Source organism: Tenrec ecaudatus, chromosome 6, assembly GCF_050624435.1.
Source record: "Tenrec ecaudatus isolate mTenEca1 chromosome 6, mTenEca1.hap1, whole genome shotgun sequence".
Classification (NCBI taxonomy): domain Eukaryota; kingdom Metazoa; phylum Chordata; class Mammalia; order Afrosoricida; family Tenrecidae; genus Tenrec; species Tenrec ecaudatus.
The window spans coordinates 23,240,879-23,260,152 of record NC_134535.1 but is presented as its reverse complement, the minus strand read 5'-3'; the positions used below and the strand labels follow the sequence as shown (position 1 = coordinate 23,260,152).

Here is a 19,274-nt window from a genome sequence, read left to right as displayed (position 1 = left end):
CAAGGTTGTTAGGGACCCAGCTTTGGCAGTACAGTGTGAGCATGATTTAGAAGCTGCACAGACAACCACTCTTCCAGATGAACATGATAACCTGTGAAAGGACGAAGCTGGAGGCCAGCGTCATAAGCCTGGTTTGTAGGCAACTGTCCTGTGAGGTCCGTGGTGTAGCGTGTTTGCCGCTCTTACTACAGAGCTAAGCAGAATGTGCTCATCTTTAGGATGCTGAAGGAGATGAATGGGCTTAGAAGTGAGTGTGGCAGTTAAAAACCATTTTTGTTTGTTTTTTTGTTTGGACCCACATATCTAGCTGTTTGGGAACGTATTTTTCTTTCTTGAAATTCAAATACAAGACCGCTACAGTCACATCACAATATTCAGTGGTGATGTTTTGTTTGTTAACTGTCATTCCCATTCCTTTTCCTTGGAATAAAGTTGTATTTCAAGTTTTAAAAAAAGAAAATATAATGATGACTGAGACAGTGTCTTTATCTATAAGAAATATTATCCTCATGAATAGAGGAGAAATGGGCACACTTAATAAAAATGGTTCAACCGCTGTACTTCTTTCTACAAAAATTGGAAGTAGAAATGGTATGGTTATTCCTACGAAAGTTGGAAATCAAAGCACGATATGATCCAGCAGTCCTACTGCTTGGCATAAATATTTGAGAAATAAGAGCCTCAACACATACATGCACATCATGTTCATCACAACCCCACAAGAGACGGAAATATTTAAATGGCCATCAGTGTAAGAATGGATAAACACACTATGGTAAAGACACACAATGGAAAACAATAAACATTAAGGAATAACAATGGATCTACATAACATGGATGACCTTGGAGAACAGTGTGGTGAATTAAATAAGTCAATCATAAAAGGGCAATTATTGTATAAGACCACTGTTATAAAAATGCAAGAAAAGGCTTTCGCAAAAGAAAGAAAGAGAAATTGGCCTAGTTAGTAAAGCAAATTATGCTATCGTTAAAGTTCTGAAGATTTCTGAGAAGACAGCAATTAACTCGAAGCAGACTTGGTGAAAGGTCCGAAACCAGAGCTGGCCTTATGGGCTCAGAGAGTTCTGTGTTTAGAGTTCCACATTCTATAGTCATGGTCTTGCAATTATTTTTTCTTTCAACTGTTTTATTGGCATATCATTCACAAATCATACAATTTAATAATTCAATCATATGAAGGAGAGTTGTATAATCATCACCACAATCAGTTTTAGAGTATTTTCTTCATTCTTGTACTCATGGTTATTAAACTCAATGGGATAATGATGTATGTGCTGGAAGCTTAGAGCTGCCACCCCACATTCCCAGCATGGCTCTTGGGTTTTGAGACTCCTGGCACCCTGGGACCATGGCCATGCCCCTCTGTCCCGAGCAGTGATTAGACGCAATGAGTATTAAGTGGGAAGCCATATTCTATAGCCACCCTCTATAACTAATGATGGTTACTGACTCAGTGGTGGCGACTCAGCAAGAGCCCTCTCTCACCCATTCCCCTTCAGGTACCTAGTATATCCCAGCATGCATTTCATAATCACTTGAGGGTCCCCTGTAAAGGGATGAGTGGCTAGACCCATGAGAAGGGGAGACAGACTGCTTCATCTCTAGGATCATGACTCAGCAGCAGGCAGAAGGAGGGGAACTGGGAGGATGGAAGGCTGTATACGTGCCCAAGAGAAGGGCGAATGACATTAAATAGCAAACAAAAGCCACCATGGCCAGTGGAGAATGAGATCGCTTTAGAAAGGAAATATTTTATATTACTGAAATTTAACAGCATTTATTAAACAAGAGGACTCACACTTGCATTTTTCACTCAGCTCAGTCCATTATGTTGTGACTCTGGTCTGAATTCGAACAACAAATTCAGGATGGATTTTTCCTAGCTGCATAACCTTGGGCCAATTTCTTAACCTATCAAAGCCTTCATTTCTTTCTCTGAAACAAGAATGATGAAAATAGCCCCCTAAGATCCTGGACAAGATGTACTGACACAGTGGCTGCATCAATGGACTCGAGCGTAGTGCTGATTGTGAGGATGGCACAGAACAGGGCAGCGCTTTGTTCCATTGTGCAAAGGTTACTGCGAGTCGCAACCAATTCTATAGCACCTAACAGTTAGCAACAACAACATATTATATGGGGTTGACTGAGGTGATATCTATACATGCCCTATCACTGAGAGATGTCACCGTCCTCGGCCCTTGCTCCCTACGAGAATCATGGCTGCTCAGAGAATATGCTTGTCCCACTGGATCCTCAAAATGACATTTCTCTTCTTACAACCACTGTGCATCCTCCACTCTCAGCTCCAGCCATGCCTCTCCTCTTCCTTATACACAGAGTACTGAGAACAACATAGTTTTCTAAGCGGACTAGCATTATACCTAGCTCATGTCCCACGCCACATCCCATAGCCAAACCCTTACTGAGCTCTCTGCTTGCACAGTTCTGACCAACAAACTAACCCTGATTCTAACCAATAGGAGTTGCTGAAAATTTGACTATAGGGATAAAAAATGAACAACTTGTCCCCCAGGGGGAACAGCCCAGTCAAATCATGAGCAAAGGATTACAGAGAAAGCTGAGTTAGGAAACTTGTTTGCAGCTACGTGAAGGTCAGATGTCTGATTAAAGTTCAACCAGCACTTCCCAGACTGTGTTCCAAAATGTGAATAGATGTGCTGACTAAGAAAAGGAATCCAGAGTTTGAAGAGGATTCTGTGCACTGGTGGAGCTGTAGGACCTTTGGGAAGTAAGTCCTGTAGATTGTGCATCACCAACAGCTTAGAGGAAAGAGGAAGAAGTGCCTGGTTTTGTTATTATTTCTGGGTTGTCCTCATGAGAGACTGAAATTTGTGACTATCATCAGAGCTGATCGAGATAAGACAAACATAGAGCGTCCCACTTGCCTGCAATATCCTGAGGACCAAAGAAAATGACCCAGGCTCAGGAATCACTGACATTCAATGATGTGGTGGTAAAGTTCACCTGGGAGGAAGGGCAGCTCCTGGACCCTGCTCAGAAGACTTTCTATCAGGATGTGATGTTGGAAAACTATAGCAACGTGGTTTCCATTGAGATCCAGAAAGCTGATGATCACTTGCTTGAGTACTGGCAACATGAAAGAAGCGTGGACAAAGCCTAACAATGCTATAACTTTAATACATTGAAAAATACTCTTCATCGGCACCAAAATAATTTTCCTCTAATGGATGACATACTTGGCTTGCATGAAAAAAAATGTTAAATCGGATTTAATCATTCTGGCATTAAATCGGAGCAGTAGCAGCAAAATAAAGAAGTCAGTTGTGCTCAATGGAGATGAGAAACCTTTCTGTACGTTGAACAAGAGCAATTTTGTACTGAAATGAAAATCGCTGAGTGTGAAAAACCCAGTAGCATGAAGGCACAATGCACTCAGCATCAGGAATCTGACAAAATTGAGAAACCAGGCATAGGTGATAACTGTGGGAAAACCTTCATCAGCAACTCTTTCCGCTGTGAGCATCAGTTCATTCCTATTCTAGATAAGACCCATGAGTGCAGTCGGTGTGGGCATGAATTCCACAAGTATTCAGACTCACTGCACATTATGAAACAGCTCATCAAGGACAAATCCATCTCCATGCCTGGCATGTGGCAATGCTTATCACAGTGAACCACATCTCAAGGAGCATCAGAAAACTCATGAGGCAGGGACGGCCTGTGTGTGCAGTGAATGTGGGGAAGGCTCCACCAGGAAAGTGGTCTCACTGCTCATCGGCGAACTCACACTGCAGAGAAGCACCACGTCCGTGGTGAACATGGCAGAGGCTTCATCCAGACAGAACGTCCCAGCGCTCATCTACACACTCGCACTGGAGAGAAACCCCATGTCTGTGGTGAGTGCGGGGAAGCTTTCAGCCAGACGCGATGTCTTACAGCACATCAGACATTTCACATGGGAGAGAAACCCCATGTCTGTGGTGAGTGCGGGGAAGCTTTCAGCCAGACGCGATGTCTTACAGCACATCACAGATGGCGCACTGGAAATAAGCCTTTTGCCTGAATTAAATGTGGAAAATCTGATTTGATCGGAGCTGAGTGCAGGACCAGACGATTATGGTTTACCATGTGGCTACCTGTACTGTGAATTCACTGACATGGCCCACTAGTGTGGGGAGAGGAACCTCCAGACTTCTGCATGGCACATAGGCACCGTCTCTTAAAACATCCAGTGCCCAAAAGAGAACTGGACCTGTTATTTCTGGATCACACCCAGGCTGAGCAGCAGAGTGTCCACCCAGATGCCGGTGGTGCCCGCCCCACCTGCATGCACTTTGTTAGTCCCCGTAGGCAGCACAAAAGCACCATAAAATAAGAGTGAAGAAAATAGAAGATTGATGGGAACAATTCATCCAGAGGACAAATGGACCACAGTGAAACTCAGCTTCCTTGGCCCTGAGACCAGAAGAACTAGATGGTGCCCAGCTACCACTGCTAATTACTCTGGAAGGGGTCACAAAAGAGGGTCCTGAGTAGATGGGAGAACAAAGTGGAACAAAGCCCCAAATCATAAAAGAGACCAGGTTTCCTGGTCTGATGGAAACTTGGAATCTCAAGATTATGGCCCTTAGCTACTCTTCCCTCCTGGAAATGTACTCACTCCTCTGACTTAGCTTTAAACCCAACAATACACAGGTTTGGAGGGGAAGAATAACATCTCGGATGTATACACGCCTTACAACAATCAACCGGACAAAATCAAAAGGACAATAAAATGACATTAACCCAAGATTTCCACCTTTACTTCACCATGGCCTCCCTTTAATTATAAGATATTTACCAAAGTCACAAAGAACATTAACTATTTTCTTGAATACACTTTGACGTTGAGCTTCTTGAAGTAAAGAACTGTCTTACTTCTTATTCTATGCTTTGACATCTGGGCCTTGGGGGTGTACTGGTCACATATTGGACTGTGAACCACAGGTCAGCAGTTTAAAACCACCAGCTGCTCCTCGGGAGAAAGAGGGCTTTCTGTTCCAGAAAAGAGCTCCAGTCCTGGACACTCACAGGGGCATTGCTAGGCTGTCCTGCAGGGTCGCTATAAGTTGACATCAACTCAGTGGCAGGGACTTTGGTGGGGTTACTATTGTCAGGTCACTTGTTCATCAAAGGGACCCCATGCCATTGAGTAAATGACAGAGCTTCGACTGTCACTTTTACCAAAGCAGTTTGCCAGGTGTCCCTCTCGCTCACATGGAGCCGCTCGGTGGGTTGGAACTGCTGGCTTTGGGGGTAGCAGGCAACGACTTAACTGTTTGCACCACCAGAGCCTCTCATAAAGCAGATGATCAATATCGTTTTGGTGAGTGACCATTGCTTCTCCAGTCTTTCTACGACGGTCATAAGCAAAGTAGGTATCCTCATTTGCTGTTTTGCAAAGCACATCCTCTTATCGCAAAACCCCATTGAAGTAGCCAAGGCAGGTATCACCTTTTTATTAATCAAGAAAGTGAGGCTCAGACAGATTGAGGTGATTAAGGTTGTGCAGCCAGTGGATGTAAGAGCCCAGATGGAAAATGATGTCTTCCAACACCAAATCCTATGGTTTTGTCACTGTGTCTAACTATGAAATAACACAGTATCCAAAGCAAAGGACGGATAGTGTACTTACCTCAAATAAGCGCAGGACTTTGGCCAGGGCACCAACTTCTTCTTTGAGAGAGAAGATTAATGATACGGCCTCATTCTGAGTGGAGTGGTCTTCTATATAGCTTGTTTCCTACAGGATTAGAGGGGCATGGTTAGAAATTAGACCATGCCTGTCACTGACATCACCAAGAAGGTGATCTATAAGAAGGACCGAAGTGCTGAGAGGAAAGAAGTGACCCATGGATCATTGGCCCTCAAGGTCAGACTTTCAATGTTAGGTAGCTTCAATTATTCACTGAGGTCACCCGCCAGTCCTATTAAATTCGACACTGTTCAGTCATCATTGACCAAGTGCCTGGCACTATTAGGCCTTTTAAAAATACAAAGATGAATAAGACAATATTTCACCCAACCGAAACTCACAACATGGCTTAATAGTTAGATGCACAAAAAAACTTGAGAACTACAGAAACATCCTTTAGAGTGCTATGACCTGATTCAAAAAGTATCCCAGGAAAACACTGAGAAACACAGTACAGAAAGTGTTCAAAATGGAAACACACATCAGCTTTTGAAACCAAAGACCTGGGTTGGAATCCTCTTCTACTTACCAGCTGGGCCACGTAGAGTGACGCGCCTACCTTTCTAGTTTCCTAGTCTGTAAAAGAATGCTGATACCCTCCTTATACAAATAGCTGCCAGGAAGGCGATTCCAACGCACAGAAACCACGTGGTGAGACATAGCAGAACTACTCTTTGGAGTTTCCAAGGCTGCGAGTCTTACGCGAACAGGCAACCTCACCTTTCTACCCCAGAGTTAGTTAGTGGTGAGTTTGAACTGCTGAATATACGGTTAGCAGTCCAACTCCCAACACACTAAATCACCAGGGCTCCTATGACTAAGAATGAGACCTATCAAAACAGTACTGAAATCTTAAAAAGAAGAAGATTAAAAACGTCTTAAATAGAAACTCAAAAGAAATAATAAAAATAATTGGCATATGATTAATACACAGGAAGCCGTCTTGGTCGTTGACAAAAATATCTCAGAAAAGCCTTAAGCACATTCCCATGTGCTCAGATGTGGATACACTAATTTTTGAAAAAAGAGTCACACATATATAAAATTAAACAAATAGCACACCATAAGGTGAACGCCTTAAATGAAAGAGCAAGGGTGTCAAGGGGCTAACACTTCGTGCACGCGTGCTTCTAGACATGGGGCGAACGTCTTAAAGGAGTATTTGGAAATCTACGTGTGCATACAAATAGCCAGGATGTGCCTACAACCAGGAAGGAAGGACATACCCATAACAATTGCTCTCTTGTGATCAAGTTAATGAAGTTAATAGAATGGCTGCGACATCTCTCCATGAGAAGAGGCTCTGCTGAGCAGACTCTCATGAGCACAGAATAATCAGCGCCCCACGAATATCGATGACCTTTAAGACAAACTATTTTTCAATTCAGAACATTTCACTTTCTGCAGGCCCTCACAGGAAATGGGGAGGGCAGGGTAAAGGGCTAAAATTCTCAGCAATTGTGATGGCGGAGAGCCTTAAGTGAATCAGGACTGTGAACTCTATTTGGATCATGATGTCATTCTTTTTAAAAATTCAAGTCTACCTTTTATTAGAGGCCTACTACGTCCCAGGCCCTATAACGAGCATTTGACTTGGATTATTTCATTGACATTTTCTAGCATTCCTAGGGAGTCGGTTTTATCATCTACCCAGTCACCAGTTGTATTGATGAAATCAGTAAGGCTTTGAAGAGGTAAGAGACTTTTCCAAAATGATAGTAAGACGTGTAGCCAACCTCTGAAGCCAGGTCATGTGACACCAGTAGTCTGTTTTGCCCGTGTTGTATTTAAATCCCAGCCTATGTCAGACCCTAGCTCCCTTCTCCCTGTTCTGAACCGCGTGAGAGGCGCAGATATGTCTCTGCCTTTAGTGTTCTTCTGCCTACCCAAGAACTCTGACTGCTGCGTTCACGAACACTAATTGTGGCGCCCAGCAAGACAAACTCCTTGACAACTTCAGTTAGAGGTCAAGAGATCCAGGGATGCGTGGCACTGGGTAAATCTGCTGGCAGGCAGGGGTATGTCACTTTGAGGGCTAGGACCCAAGCCATGGTGTTTTCCGTGGCCTGATATGCATATGAAAGTTGGAAGTATGGCCAGAGTGCTCCTTGGAAGCAAGGATGGTGAGGCTTCATCTCACATACTTTGGACATGATGTCAGGAGAGACCAGTCCCTGGAGAAGGACACCATGTTTGGTAAAGTAAGAGGGGCCGTGAAGGAGTGGAAGGCGTTTAAGGAGATGGATTGACACCAGGGCTGTAACAATGGCTCCAGCTAAGGAGCAATGACGGCTGAGAGCGGTGGAGGCCCTACACTGTTTCGTTCCTTTGTGTCCAGGACTTTTATGCAGGAACCTACTCATTGGTACCTCACAGCTACCATGGAACAGTCAGCCCTTAGTCTCTCCAAGTTTTCCTCTCCAAGTTTCCTGAAGTAATAAACAATTCCCCTGTTTCGGATTGATTTAGAAACATTCTTTCCTCCTGTTGGCCTCTAATGGAGCCCTGGTGGTGTCATGGTTAAGCATTAGACTACCATCGCATGGTTGGCAGTTCAAAACCACCAGCAGCTGCTTGGGAGAAAGACCAGGCTTTCTACTTTCATAGAGAGTTACAGTCTCAGAAACCCACAGGGCAGTCGCTATGAGTCAATATTGAATCAATGGCAGTGAGGGAGTTGACCTCTAAGAAAGGCAATATATTCCTGATGTACCTTCATAGATACTACCTGTGGTAGGAAACTCACAATTCTGTGCATGTACAGCCAAGTCTCCAGGAATAACTTGGAGTTGGGACTTTCTCCCCTACCCACCCACCCCCTATTGCCTCCACTCAACACCAGCTTTGGGTGGAATTCAATGATCCAGTCCTAAGGGCCTATCATTTATGTCAGTCTTCTACTCAGAATTCTCCCAAGCGTCACTCAAGGATTCCTTCCTTCCTCAAAGATCCTTGGGTCTTAAGGTTCTTAGAAAACCTTCCTACTCTTTAGTCTAGGTCTGTGGTTCTCAACTTTCCTAATGCCATGACCCTTTCATACAAGTCCTCAGGTTGTGGTGAACCCCCCCTTCCCAACCAAATGAAAATATTTTCATTACTACTTCATAACTGCAATTTTGCTGCTGTTATGAATCATCGTGTAAATATCTGATATGCAGGATATATTCTCATTGCTACAAATGGAACATAATTAAAGCATAGTGATTCATCACAAAAATGATATATCCTTCTATATTGTGCAATATTTATTTCTAATGACAAATAATGAAATTTTGTCTTGAAGCATGGTGTAGCATGGGTAACAGTCTTCACGCTGGGTACTTGTATGTGGGCATATCTGCATGTGGGCGGACTTGCCTGGCGAAGGATAGAGGAGCAGTGTCTTGATTCCTAAGACCATCAGAAATATGTGTTTTCCGATGGTCTTGGGTGACCCCTGTGAAAGGGTCGTTTGACCCCCAAAGGGGTCGCAACCCACAGGTTGAGAACACTGGTCTAGGTGCTCTCAACCACTCCTTTATCCATGCATTCCGTCTGGTTTCTGACGCCTACACAGGAACTGATCATTGACTCTCAGAGCTAGAAATGTCCTTCTAGAATATCCTCTAACCCAAATGTCTTCTTTTACAGATTGGCAAACAAGGGCCCAAGAGAGAATGTGATGATTCTGAGCCCTGGTAAATGTTGAGAACCACTGAAAAGCGTGGCCTATTTCTTTTTCAATTATAATTTTCCCCAAATGTGTCTGAAAACTCACATTTCCCAGATGATGATATTTTGCTCTTTGCTATATTATTTATAGTCAGTATGGAGCTGGTTGTTCAAAGAGCACTCACGAATTGCAAGGATTCATAGCTGGAATTTTTACAACTAATGACTCTCTTTGGTGACACTGCCATTCTAAGGGTTTACATGTAATAATAGCTCCTTCTGTCCTCAGAATAATCCCATTAGTTGGGTCCAGTTCTTAGTCCCCTTTGTAAATGAAGAAATAGGCTCAGCAATTAAATGGCTTACCCAAGGATATAGTTAATGAATGGCAGTGCCTGGGATTGAATCCAGTTCCAATAAGTCCAAAGCCCCTGCTCTATCACCCACTAACAGACTGGACCAGGACAATAGCAGTTGCCGCAGAGTTCATTCCAACTCTCAGCAACATTGTGTGGGACAAAGTAGAGCCAAAGTAGAACTACATGCAATAGGGTTTTCAGAAGCTGGTTCATCAGAAGTGGATTGCTGGACTTTTCTCTCAAGACCCGTCTGGTGGGCTCGAATCAGCATGGATAGTTTCCTAGGGACCCCTTTTTCAAAGCTTGAGGGTTTTAAAACAAAAAGAAACTCATGGAAGTTGGCTGAGGGGCCTTGATCCAGCCACTCGTGGACTCTTGGGCAAATTTCTCCCAGAAAATGGAAGAAATTGGCCCAAATAATCTAGACAGTATTTGTTTTTCACAGACAGTTTACTTACAAACACAGGTAGATCTAGGATAGGTAAACGGTAGCGACAAGGAACTCAAGCAGGGAAAAATAGCTCTCCTTTGAAGCAAGAAAGAAAAAATGTTATGTTGTGTTTATCATTGAGCAATGTAGTTAAATTGGAGTGTACTCTCCTTGGTGCTGTCTAGCAAATGTATTGTTACCTGTGGGAAAGAGCAATTTTCAAGATTTAAAAACCACTTGTTTGGGCAACTGCATTCTCAGGGCACTGATACTCAAGCGCTTTTTGGAGGGGGCCGGGGTAGGAGGTGCATATTGCTATGTGCAATAGCACAAACACAATTCTGCTGTGTAAGACAAGACAGCCTGCCAAGGGCACAGTGTACCTCACTGTATTCCAGCATTTATCTACAGGAGGCAGCCACTAAGGGAAAAAGCAAGGGCAGGTATTGGAGTCAGATCTGTCCTTGACTGTTGACCTCATCCTGCTTACTTGGGATTTCCAAGTTCCTTTCATCTTCTATCGCCTGACCTTGCTCTATTTTCCTTCACAACATGTATCTGTACCTGAAATCGCATGTCCATTTGATTAACATCTATCTCCTCCCTGAGACTGTGTGGTTTGCATCACAGAATTCTCAGATGTGCCTGGCTCTTAGCAGGTGCTCGGCACATGTTTGCTGGATGAAGGACTGAGCCACGCTTCCGTAGGGCTGCTGACCACATCCTCTGTGTGAAGCGTCTAACATAGCATACGCCCTCAGTACACCACGGGTCCTTCCCACTCTCTGCCTTCTGTCCGTGTTTGCCATCCATCTGGATGGGGAGCTTCAGGTAGGCATAAAGTGTGGGATTTCATTTGGGGCAGGATGTGAAAGCTGGAAAGAATAGTAAAGATCATTCAGTCCCTTTGCAGCTACGCCGTGTCCATTTTACAGGTCTGCCTTCGGTGTGGTTCCTTTTGGACACTAAATTCTACTGCCTCCCAAACACCTGCCTACCATTTTCAAAGGACACCTGTCTCTCAAGATGCTCAAATTTAAAGTCAGTCCGAAATTCGGCAGTCTCTTTGGATAGTGTACCTTTCAGATCAAGAGCCCCTTCCTCACCAGCCTCTCCCTTTCCTCTGCAGAAGTGCTCACCAACCATTCACAGGACCGCAGACGCAGTGCACCGCAGGAATATGAGCTGTGAATCTCAATCTGAGCCCAGGAGGGCAATTCCAGGGGTTGGGTGAGGATAGCAGCCAAATTATCCTCCAAATTTCAATACAGAGAAATGAACAACAAATCCCGAAGGAGTGAATACACCCGGGGCTTGAGCATGTGTGGGATTCTCTCACCTTCCAGGTTCCAATAACTTTGTATCCCACGGGGCTAATATGTTCTCAATTCCCCTCAGATTAGTTTAATTCACTCCCCTGGTAATCTTCCAGCTTGATTTTTTCCAAAGGTGAAAGGAGCATATAAAAACAACAACAACAAAGAAACCATCGCTACTCTCCAGTGTTGTCCTCTCACTGGAAACATAAAGGGCAGAGTCATTGCCATACAGAGTCTCCAAGGCTGTCATCTCGATGGAAGAAGCATACTTGCACGGAGCCACTGGTGGCTGCCAACTACAGACCTTTTGGTTAGCAGCCAAGTTCTTAACTATTCCACCACCAGCGTTCTTTCAAGTAATATACAGTTTCTCACAATGTTGCCACTTCACTACCTGAATGAGCGTCTTTTTGCAAATACTGAAAGATCAGATCGAGTTGAACTTCCATCCCCACTTCAAATCATTAAGAACCATCTCCATGGGTTTCAGAAGAGATGATGGGTAACAGAGAGGCAATGTCTTGTCCGCAGAAACAGCTACTTCATGGATACTCCAGAAGTCAAATCCCTGACTCCTAAACTCAGTGCCCTTTCCCCCTGAAAGACTTACAAGACAGCTTGGAAACCGTGGTTCGGGATTGCCGGGTCATATGGCATTTCTACCATATCGCATATATTATCTGCCGACTTCCTGAATATTTCATCATCTTCAAATGAGTTCAGACTTCTTGGTGAGTTGACGGAATTTGAGAACACCAACATTCGGCAGACCTTTTTGCCCTCGGGTCAAGCTCCCTCCCCAAGCGGTGAGCTCACCTGGCCGAAGTCAGAGAGTTTCCTGCCCAAGCCTCGGACCACTGCTGACATGCTGGCTCCCCGGTGAGGGTTCCGGTTCTAGGATCAGTCCTCAGAAGGTTGGCAAATAGCAGGTGGTGCTGAGGTTTTGAACCTGGATTTAAGAAGGCGAAGAGAGGTTTCCAGAGTGTTTCCTGCTGCAGATGTACACACGCCCTGGAACGCCCCCTCTGGTGGGCGGGTGAATGGCAGCTGTGTCCTCCTCTGACCACACCCTCTGGGGTGCCCAAGGGGAGCAAGTGACTCACGACTGCAAGCCTGCGGTGAGCACACCGGCATCATTTTTTTTCTGCAATAGACAGGTTTGGCACTTCTAGGACTCAACTGGCATAATTTGGTGATAATAATTATAAGTAAATTATAAGCAACCTCTCCTCCTCCCTATAGAAACAGAATCAAAATTCAATTTCTCTTTTCTTTTTTATTGTCCTTCTGTTCACTAAACAAACTGTCTTTCTGAACTTTGACTTTAAAAATGTCACAGGTGACATTGGTGAATGCTGAGCACAGCAACTAAAGAGCCAGGAAAGGGGAGAGCAATTGTATGGGAAGCCGGTCATGTGGCCTTGGGCTAGTTTAACAACGGAGAATGGCAGAGTCACTGTGCTGGGTTGTTTTAACAATTTGGTACCTGAGGCAAGGCAATAAACATTTAGAACAGTTCTTGCCACCTAAACTCTCAGTGAGTGGAAGAATCAGAAACCAAACCGGACCAACAGTGAGAGGATGGAGGAGGGGGGAGGATAGAGGAGGAGGGGGGAGGATAGAGGAGGGGGGGTGTAAAGGGGGAACTGATTACAAGGATTTACATATAGCCTCCTCCATAGGGGACGGACAGCAGAAGTGGATGAAGGGAGACGTTAGACTGTGCAAGATATGACAAAATAATAATTTATAAATTATCAAGGGTTCATGAGGGAGGGGGAGGGGAAATTGAAAATGAGGCTGATTCCAAGAGCCAAAGCGAAAAGCAAATGTTTTGAGAATGATGAGGGCAATGGGTGGAAAAATGTGCTTTACATAATTTATGTATGTATGGATTGTGATAAGAGTTGTATGAGTCCCCAATAAAATGATTTTTTAAAAAAAGAAAGAAAAGAAAACCTTGTAAAATGAAAAAAATCCGTTGCTGTACCTCAATGAGAAAATGACAAGCAGTCCAATTAGAAAATGGACAGGGACCATGAATAGACAATTCACCAAAGAAGACACTCGGGCAGCCAACAAACATGCTCACAATCATGAGCCATCTCAGAGATGCAAATCAAAAACCACAGCGACATACCACCTCACCAAAGCACCAAGAACAAAGTCTATAAAAAGGAAAATAAAACAACAAATGCTGGTGAGGGCCCAAAGGCTGTGGAGCCTTCATGCATGGCTGGTGGAGCTGTGAAACAGTATAACCACTGGGGAAGATCATATGGCACTTACTCAAATGGTTGACAATAGAAATGACATATGACCCAGAAATCCCTCTCCAAAAATGCTCACAGCCATTGAGTCGATGCCAACCCACAGTGAACAAAAAGACAGGGTAGAACTGGCCCTGTGGGTGTCCAAGACTATAACTGTTGACAGGAGTAAAAAGACTCATCTGGTGCAGCTGGTGGTTTCGAACTGCCAACCCTGAGGTTTTCGGGCCAGTGGGTTGCCACTGGGTCAAGGGCTCAACTATTTGGTATATATTTTCAAGAAATACAAGCTTCAGCATGAATAGGTTAAGGCACACCCATGTTCATCTCAGCATTCTCCTCAATACCAAAAAGATGGAAGCAACCTCAAGGCCCGTGGTGGAAGAATGGGGCAATAAACATTTGGTAATATGTACAATGGAATGCTACAAAACATTAGACAATAGCAATGACTAGAGACAGGAACCCCTGTAGTGTAGTGGTTATGCATTGGGCTGTGAGTCACTTGGCTGGCAGTTTGAGACCACCAGCTGCTCCATGGTAGAAATCCCAGTCTTGGAAATCCTCAGGGCATCACTAAGCATCAGCACTGACTTGATGGCAGTAACTTTAGTTTGGTTTTGAGGGATGGGAGGGAAAGTACAGTATATAATCGAATATAAGCTGACCCGAGTATAAGCCGAGGTACCTACTTATTACCTGGGAAGCCAGAAAAACTGATTGACTCAAGTATAAGCCCAAGGTGGGAAATGAAGGATGTGAATTAACACAGAGACCAGAGAGGAGAGATGGAGCGCAGCCACAGACACATCCTTACCATTTCAGCTGCCAGCGTAAGTGAATCACTACAGGTGCTTCTGCAGATTGGAGCCATCCACGTCTTAGGATGGCTCTGATTGGTTAGATGTGAGTAAACAAACATTCAAAGCCCTGCAGTGTCAGCGGGGCTTTGAATGAACAGCGGAGGAATGGCAATCACCCGCGAGATGCTACACCATGCTGGGGTACCACTGACCCGTGTATAAGCAGAAGCCCAGTTTTTCAGCACATTTTTTGTGCTGAAAAACTTGGCTTATACACGAGTATATACGGTGATTCACAGGTAGTAAGATGTTAACTTGAATAAAGCAGAAGATATTCAATTAGACAGAAGTAGGCAAACAAGTAAAAGGTGGAGATAGGGCAAGACATTGGGAAATTTGAAAGAGTGAAAGACAATGGAGGCAAATATTCTTGTTGTGTTAGACAGGGTTCTCTAGAGAAACAAAACCAGAATGCTAATAATTTTATATATATTTATACAGATAGATATATAACATAAGAAATAAACATTCATTAAGTTCTAAAGCAGTACAAATGGCTCAGTGCAACTCACTCCTGTGAGACACTGGAAGTCCTTCAAGTCTTGAGGGTCACCAGGTAGCCCTCTGTAGAGCAATTCAGGCTATCCAGGCACAGGCAGAAAACAGCAAGGCAGGTCACCAACAGTCAGCCAGATGACAGGGTCCAGCAGTTCCCAGCTCAAGAGATGTAAATTCCAATGATGTGGCAAAGCAGGTCTTGAAGGAACCTCAAATTACAGTGACACAGTCCACGGGTTAGGTGTCCCACGGGTAGTGTAACTTGCAAATTGAGGCAAAGAACAAGCAAGGCAGCTGCACACTGGTCCGATGATCAAAGAGCAAGAGACAAAAAAGGCAAGGCTTGCTGAGCCATTTATCTCTCCGCCCTTCAATTAATCCCACATGTGTTTATCAGCCAGGTAGGCACAATAAACTAACTACCTCACTTGTATTCACTATCTTGCAATAATGATAAACTATTAGACAGACATACAGACTGAGCAGCTGTGTAAGGGTAGAAGTAATCCCTACACACACACTCACACACACCTACTGTATATATTTCACAGAGGATAATTATGTGTATTTATCTTTGTTGTAAATGTCCCATTAATGTGGCTGGAGGAAAATAGACATATCCAAATCCCTTGGGTGAATGAGTCATTGGCTCTGGGGGATCAGAATCATAGTCTTGAGGTTCTCAAGGGAGCAGTTGGCACACCACAGTTCACAAAGAAAGTATTCTGCATCCACTTGGGTGAGTAGTAACTGGGGTTTTGAAAGCTCAAGCACAGGCACTTAAGGGGTGGTCATTTACCTCTCCCCACCTGGAGCTAAGAAGCATGGCGGACATTGAACAACATAAGGAAATTACTTGTCCAATGAACTGATGGGCCACACAACCACCAGCCTCTACAAGCCTGAGACCTGAAGAGCTGGTTGGTGGCAGGCAGCCAGCTCCAAGTGCTCTGAAAAGAGGATCTAATATAAGGCCCTAGATAGAGTGGGATAAAATGTGGACCAAAACTCCGAATTATAAAAAAGATCAGTCTTCTTAGTCAGAGAGAGGGTGGGGGACCTCTGAGATTATGGCCCTCTGTGTCCTTTCGGGTCAGGACTGAAACCCACTTTGTTCTAGAATAATCAATCATATCAAGAGCCCTGGCTGCACAGTGGTTATGTGTTGGACTGTGATCTGCAAAGTCAGCAGTTGAAAACCACCAGCCACTCTGAGGGGAAAACACAGGGCTTTCTACTCCTTGTAACAGTTCAAGTTTAGGAAACTCACAGGGGCAGTTCTACCCTGACCTCTAAGGTCAATACAAGTCAGCATTGACTTGATGGCAGTGAGTTTGGTTTGGTGAGATCAGAGGCTCATCATTTACCCAAGGACAAAGTTCAGAAAGTTAGGAAAGGAGGGGGAACAGAAACAGGAAACACAGGGAGAAAGCAGAGCAGTGGATGGTACAATTGAGGACATCACCGTGATGAGTTGAAACAAAGTGTATATGAGTTTTTTAGTATAAAACTGGTAATATACTCTATAAACTTTCCCCTGACTCACCATAAAAACATTTTTAAGTTACTGTTGCTATTGAGTGTCATCAAGTCAGTTTCAACTCATAGCAAGACCCTAAGTGCAACAGAGCAAGACATTTCCCAGTCCTGCCCCATCCTCACAATGATTTCTGTGTTTGAATTCACTACTGTGCCCACTGCATCAGTCTGTTTCAATGATGATCTTCCTCTTTTTCAATGATCTGCTTTTCCAAGCGTGATGCCCTCCTTTTCCAGGGACTACACCCTCCTGATGACATGACAACCATATGTGAGATGAAATCCTGCCATTCTTACTTGTAGAACATTCTGGCTGTCCTTCTCACAACACAGATGGAGTTGTTCTTCTGGCAGCCCATGTTATATTTAATATTCTTCACCAACACCAAAATTCAAAGAGATCAATTCTTCTTCATTGTTTCTTATGCACTGTCCATCTTTCATATGCTTATGAGGCCATTGAAAATATCATGCCTTGAGTCAGGCCCATGTTAGTGCTCAAGGTAATGCCCTTGCTTGGGGACATCAAAAAGAGATCTTTTGTAGCAGATTTGCCCAATATTATAAGTTGTTTGATTTCCAGCCTGCGGCTTCCACGGGTTTTGATTATGGATCCAAATAAAAATAAAACGCCTGACAACTTCAATCACACTTGACAGCTCATCCACACTTTACGACAACGCCCCTATGGCCATCCCCTCAATGTCTCACTGTTGCACTATTCGTGCGCATCCCTCTTCCACAACACCCTGAAGAAAGAAGAAAAGATCAAGGTTGCCAAGAATTTCATTTCACTTAGATCCACAAGTAGAAAGAAAGGGTGCTGGCAACCTCGTTTTCAGATGAGGACAATGAGTTTCCATCTGGAAAAACAGAATATAAAACAACCTTGCAAGGCCAGTGATTTTAAAAGACTATGAAAAAACAAAGGTATCAAGGTCTTGACCTAAAAAAAAAAAAGTTGCCTTTAAGTGGATTCGTACTTATGACCACCTGACATTACAGAGTAGAACTGTGTTTTGGATTAGAGTTTAAATTCTGAGTATCCTGGTTTGCAAAAGGCTATGAAAATCTGTTTGCAGAGCCCCCGCAGGCCCACACCCCATAAATTAAGCAATCCGTGACTTTCTGAGCCTTAACCAAGTAGACAGTCTTGTCCTCAGGCAGAATGCCTGGAAGAGAGGATTGCCTCCAGTTAGCCCCAGCCTCTCTTAGGAGTGTGCCTAGGCATGTCATTACAAGGGAAGGTACCAAAAGCCAAACCAAATGTAATGCCACTGAGTCATGCAGCAGACTCAGACCAGCCCTATAGGATAGGGTAGAACTGCCCCTGTGAGATTCAGAAACTCTTTATGGAAGCAGAAAACCCCATCTTGCTATTGCAGAGCTGGCTAGTGGTTTTGAACTGCTGACTTTGTAGTTAGTGGTCCAACTTGTAACCACTATGCCACCAGGTCTCCTGGAGATGGTACAGGGAGTTGCATAGTCATGAGGCATGCCCTATCAGTCTCACCCTGACTTCCTTGATCAGAAGGCCCTGGACCAATCTTGTAAGCCCTTCTATTTGATGATGTGCATGTCCCAATCATGGTCCAGTTTTTACTTTTGTTTCTGTGGTCCCACCTGTAATTGTGATGCATTGCTCTGCCAACAATCATGGTTTTGGGTTAATTTCCTTTTCCCAGCCTGGTGTCTCAACGAGGCTTTGGATGCCGTTTTAAACTCGTGTTGGTTGCTCCCTCATCAGGATGACATATCTGTGTCTTTGTCTTTTGAAGACTTAATAAATGTTCCCTTTAAATTATTTTGAGATAGGATCTCTGTTGTACCCTAAAACTGCTTAAGAAGGGATTTTCAGTGTCCTCTCTCTTACAAAGCTGCTGAGTGGCTTCCAGCTGCCAAGCATTCAGTCAGTGGGTGAAGCCAACTGTTTGCACTAGCCCGGGACCTCAAGGCCTTGAGTGCCTGCCTAATATTTGCCCAGAAGTGGGTAGTGGACTGGAAGAAAAACAAGCCAATAGTACAGGTTGCTAGATATCCACCCCTCCCCTCCCATTACTCCTCATGGTCCAGCTTACACACACACACACACACACACACACACACACACACACACACACACCCCTCAGATTTTGATGAATGGATTTAAATTAATAGATTTAAAATGAATAGATTAACTCCTGGTTTCACTCCTGACTAGCTTGTGCCTCTGGTCAAGTAACTTAATGGCACTTTATGGTGGTGTTTTCCTTGTCTCTAAGATGCAGATTAGAAGAATTGTTTTGTAGATTTCATTAAATACTATAGTGTACCAGGCTTCTTATGAGCTGCTGAAAATACATTGAGAGTTATGGTATCATTTTTATCCAAAAGGAGTGCCAGTGTTCTGATTAATATTTTCTATAGACGGTGGAGAAACTTTCCATCTCATGTATTCAGTATGTTATCAGGAGAGATCCGATGCTTGTAAACACACACACACACACCATGCTTAGTAAACTAAGAGGACCAGTGAAAAACTAAAAGACCCTCAACAAGATGCATTGATACAGTAACTGCAACAATGGGCTCTTGCATAACAACTGCAAGGAGGGTGCAGGCCCAG

At 44.0% G+C, this 19,274-nt stretch overlaps 1 protein-coding gene across 1 annotated transcript in view; it reads right to left on the bottom strand.

Moving 5' to 3' along the window:
- Positions 1–12,366, bottom strand: part of PAH (phenylalanine hydroxylase) — an 86,743-nt gene extending 74,377 nt beyond the window's left edge. The window contains exons 1-2 of the mRNA XM_075552710.1: positions 12,316–12,366; positions 5,681–5,788 (exon numbers count right to left, since the gene is read on the bottom strand). Coding sequence (XP_075408825.1) covers positions 5,681–5,788; positions 12,316–12,366 — 159 coding nt within the window. The remainder of the gene's footprint in view (positions 1–5,680; positions 5,789–12,315) is intronic.
- Positions 12,367–19,274: the final 6,908 nt, after the last annotated feature.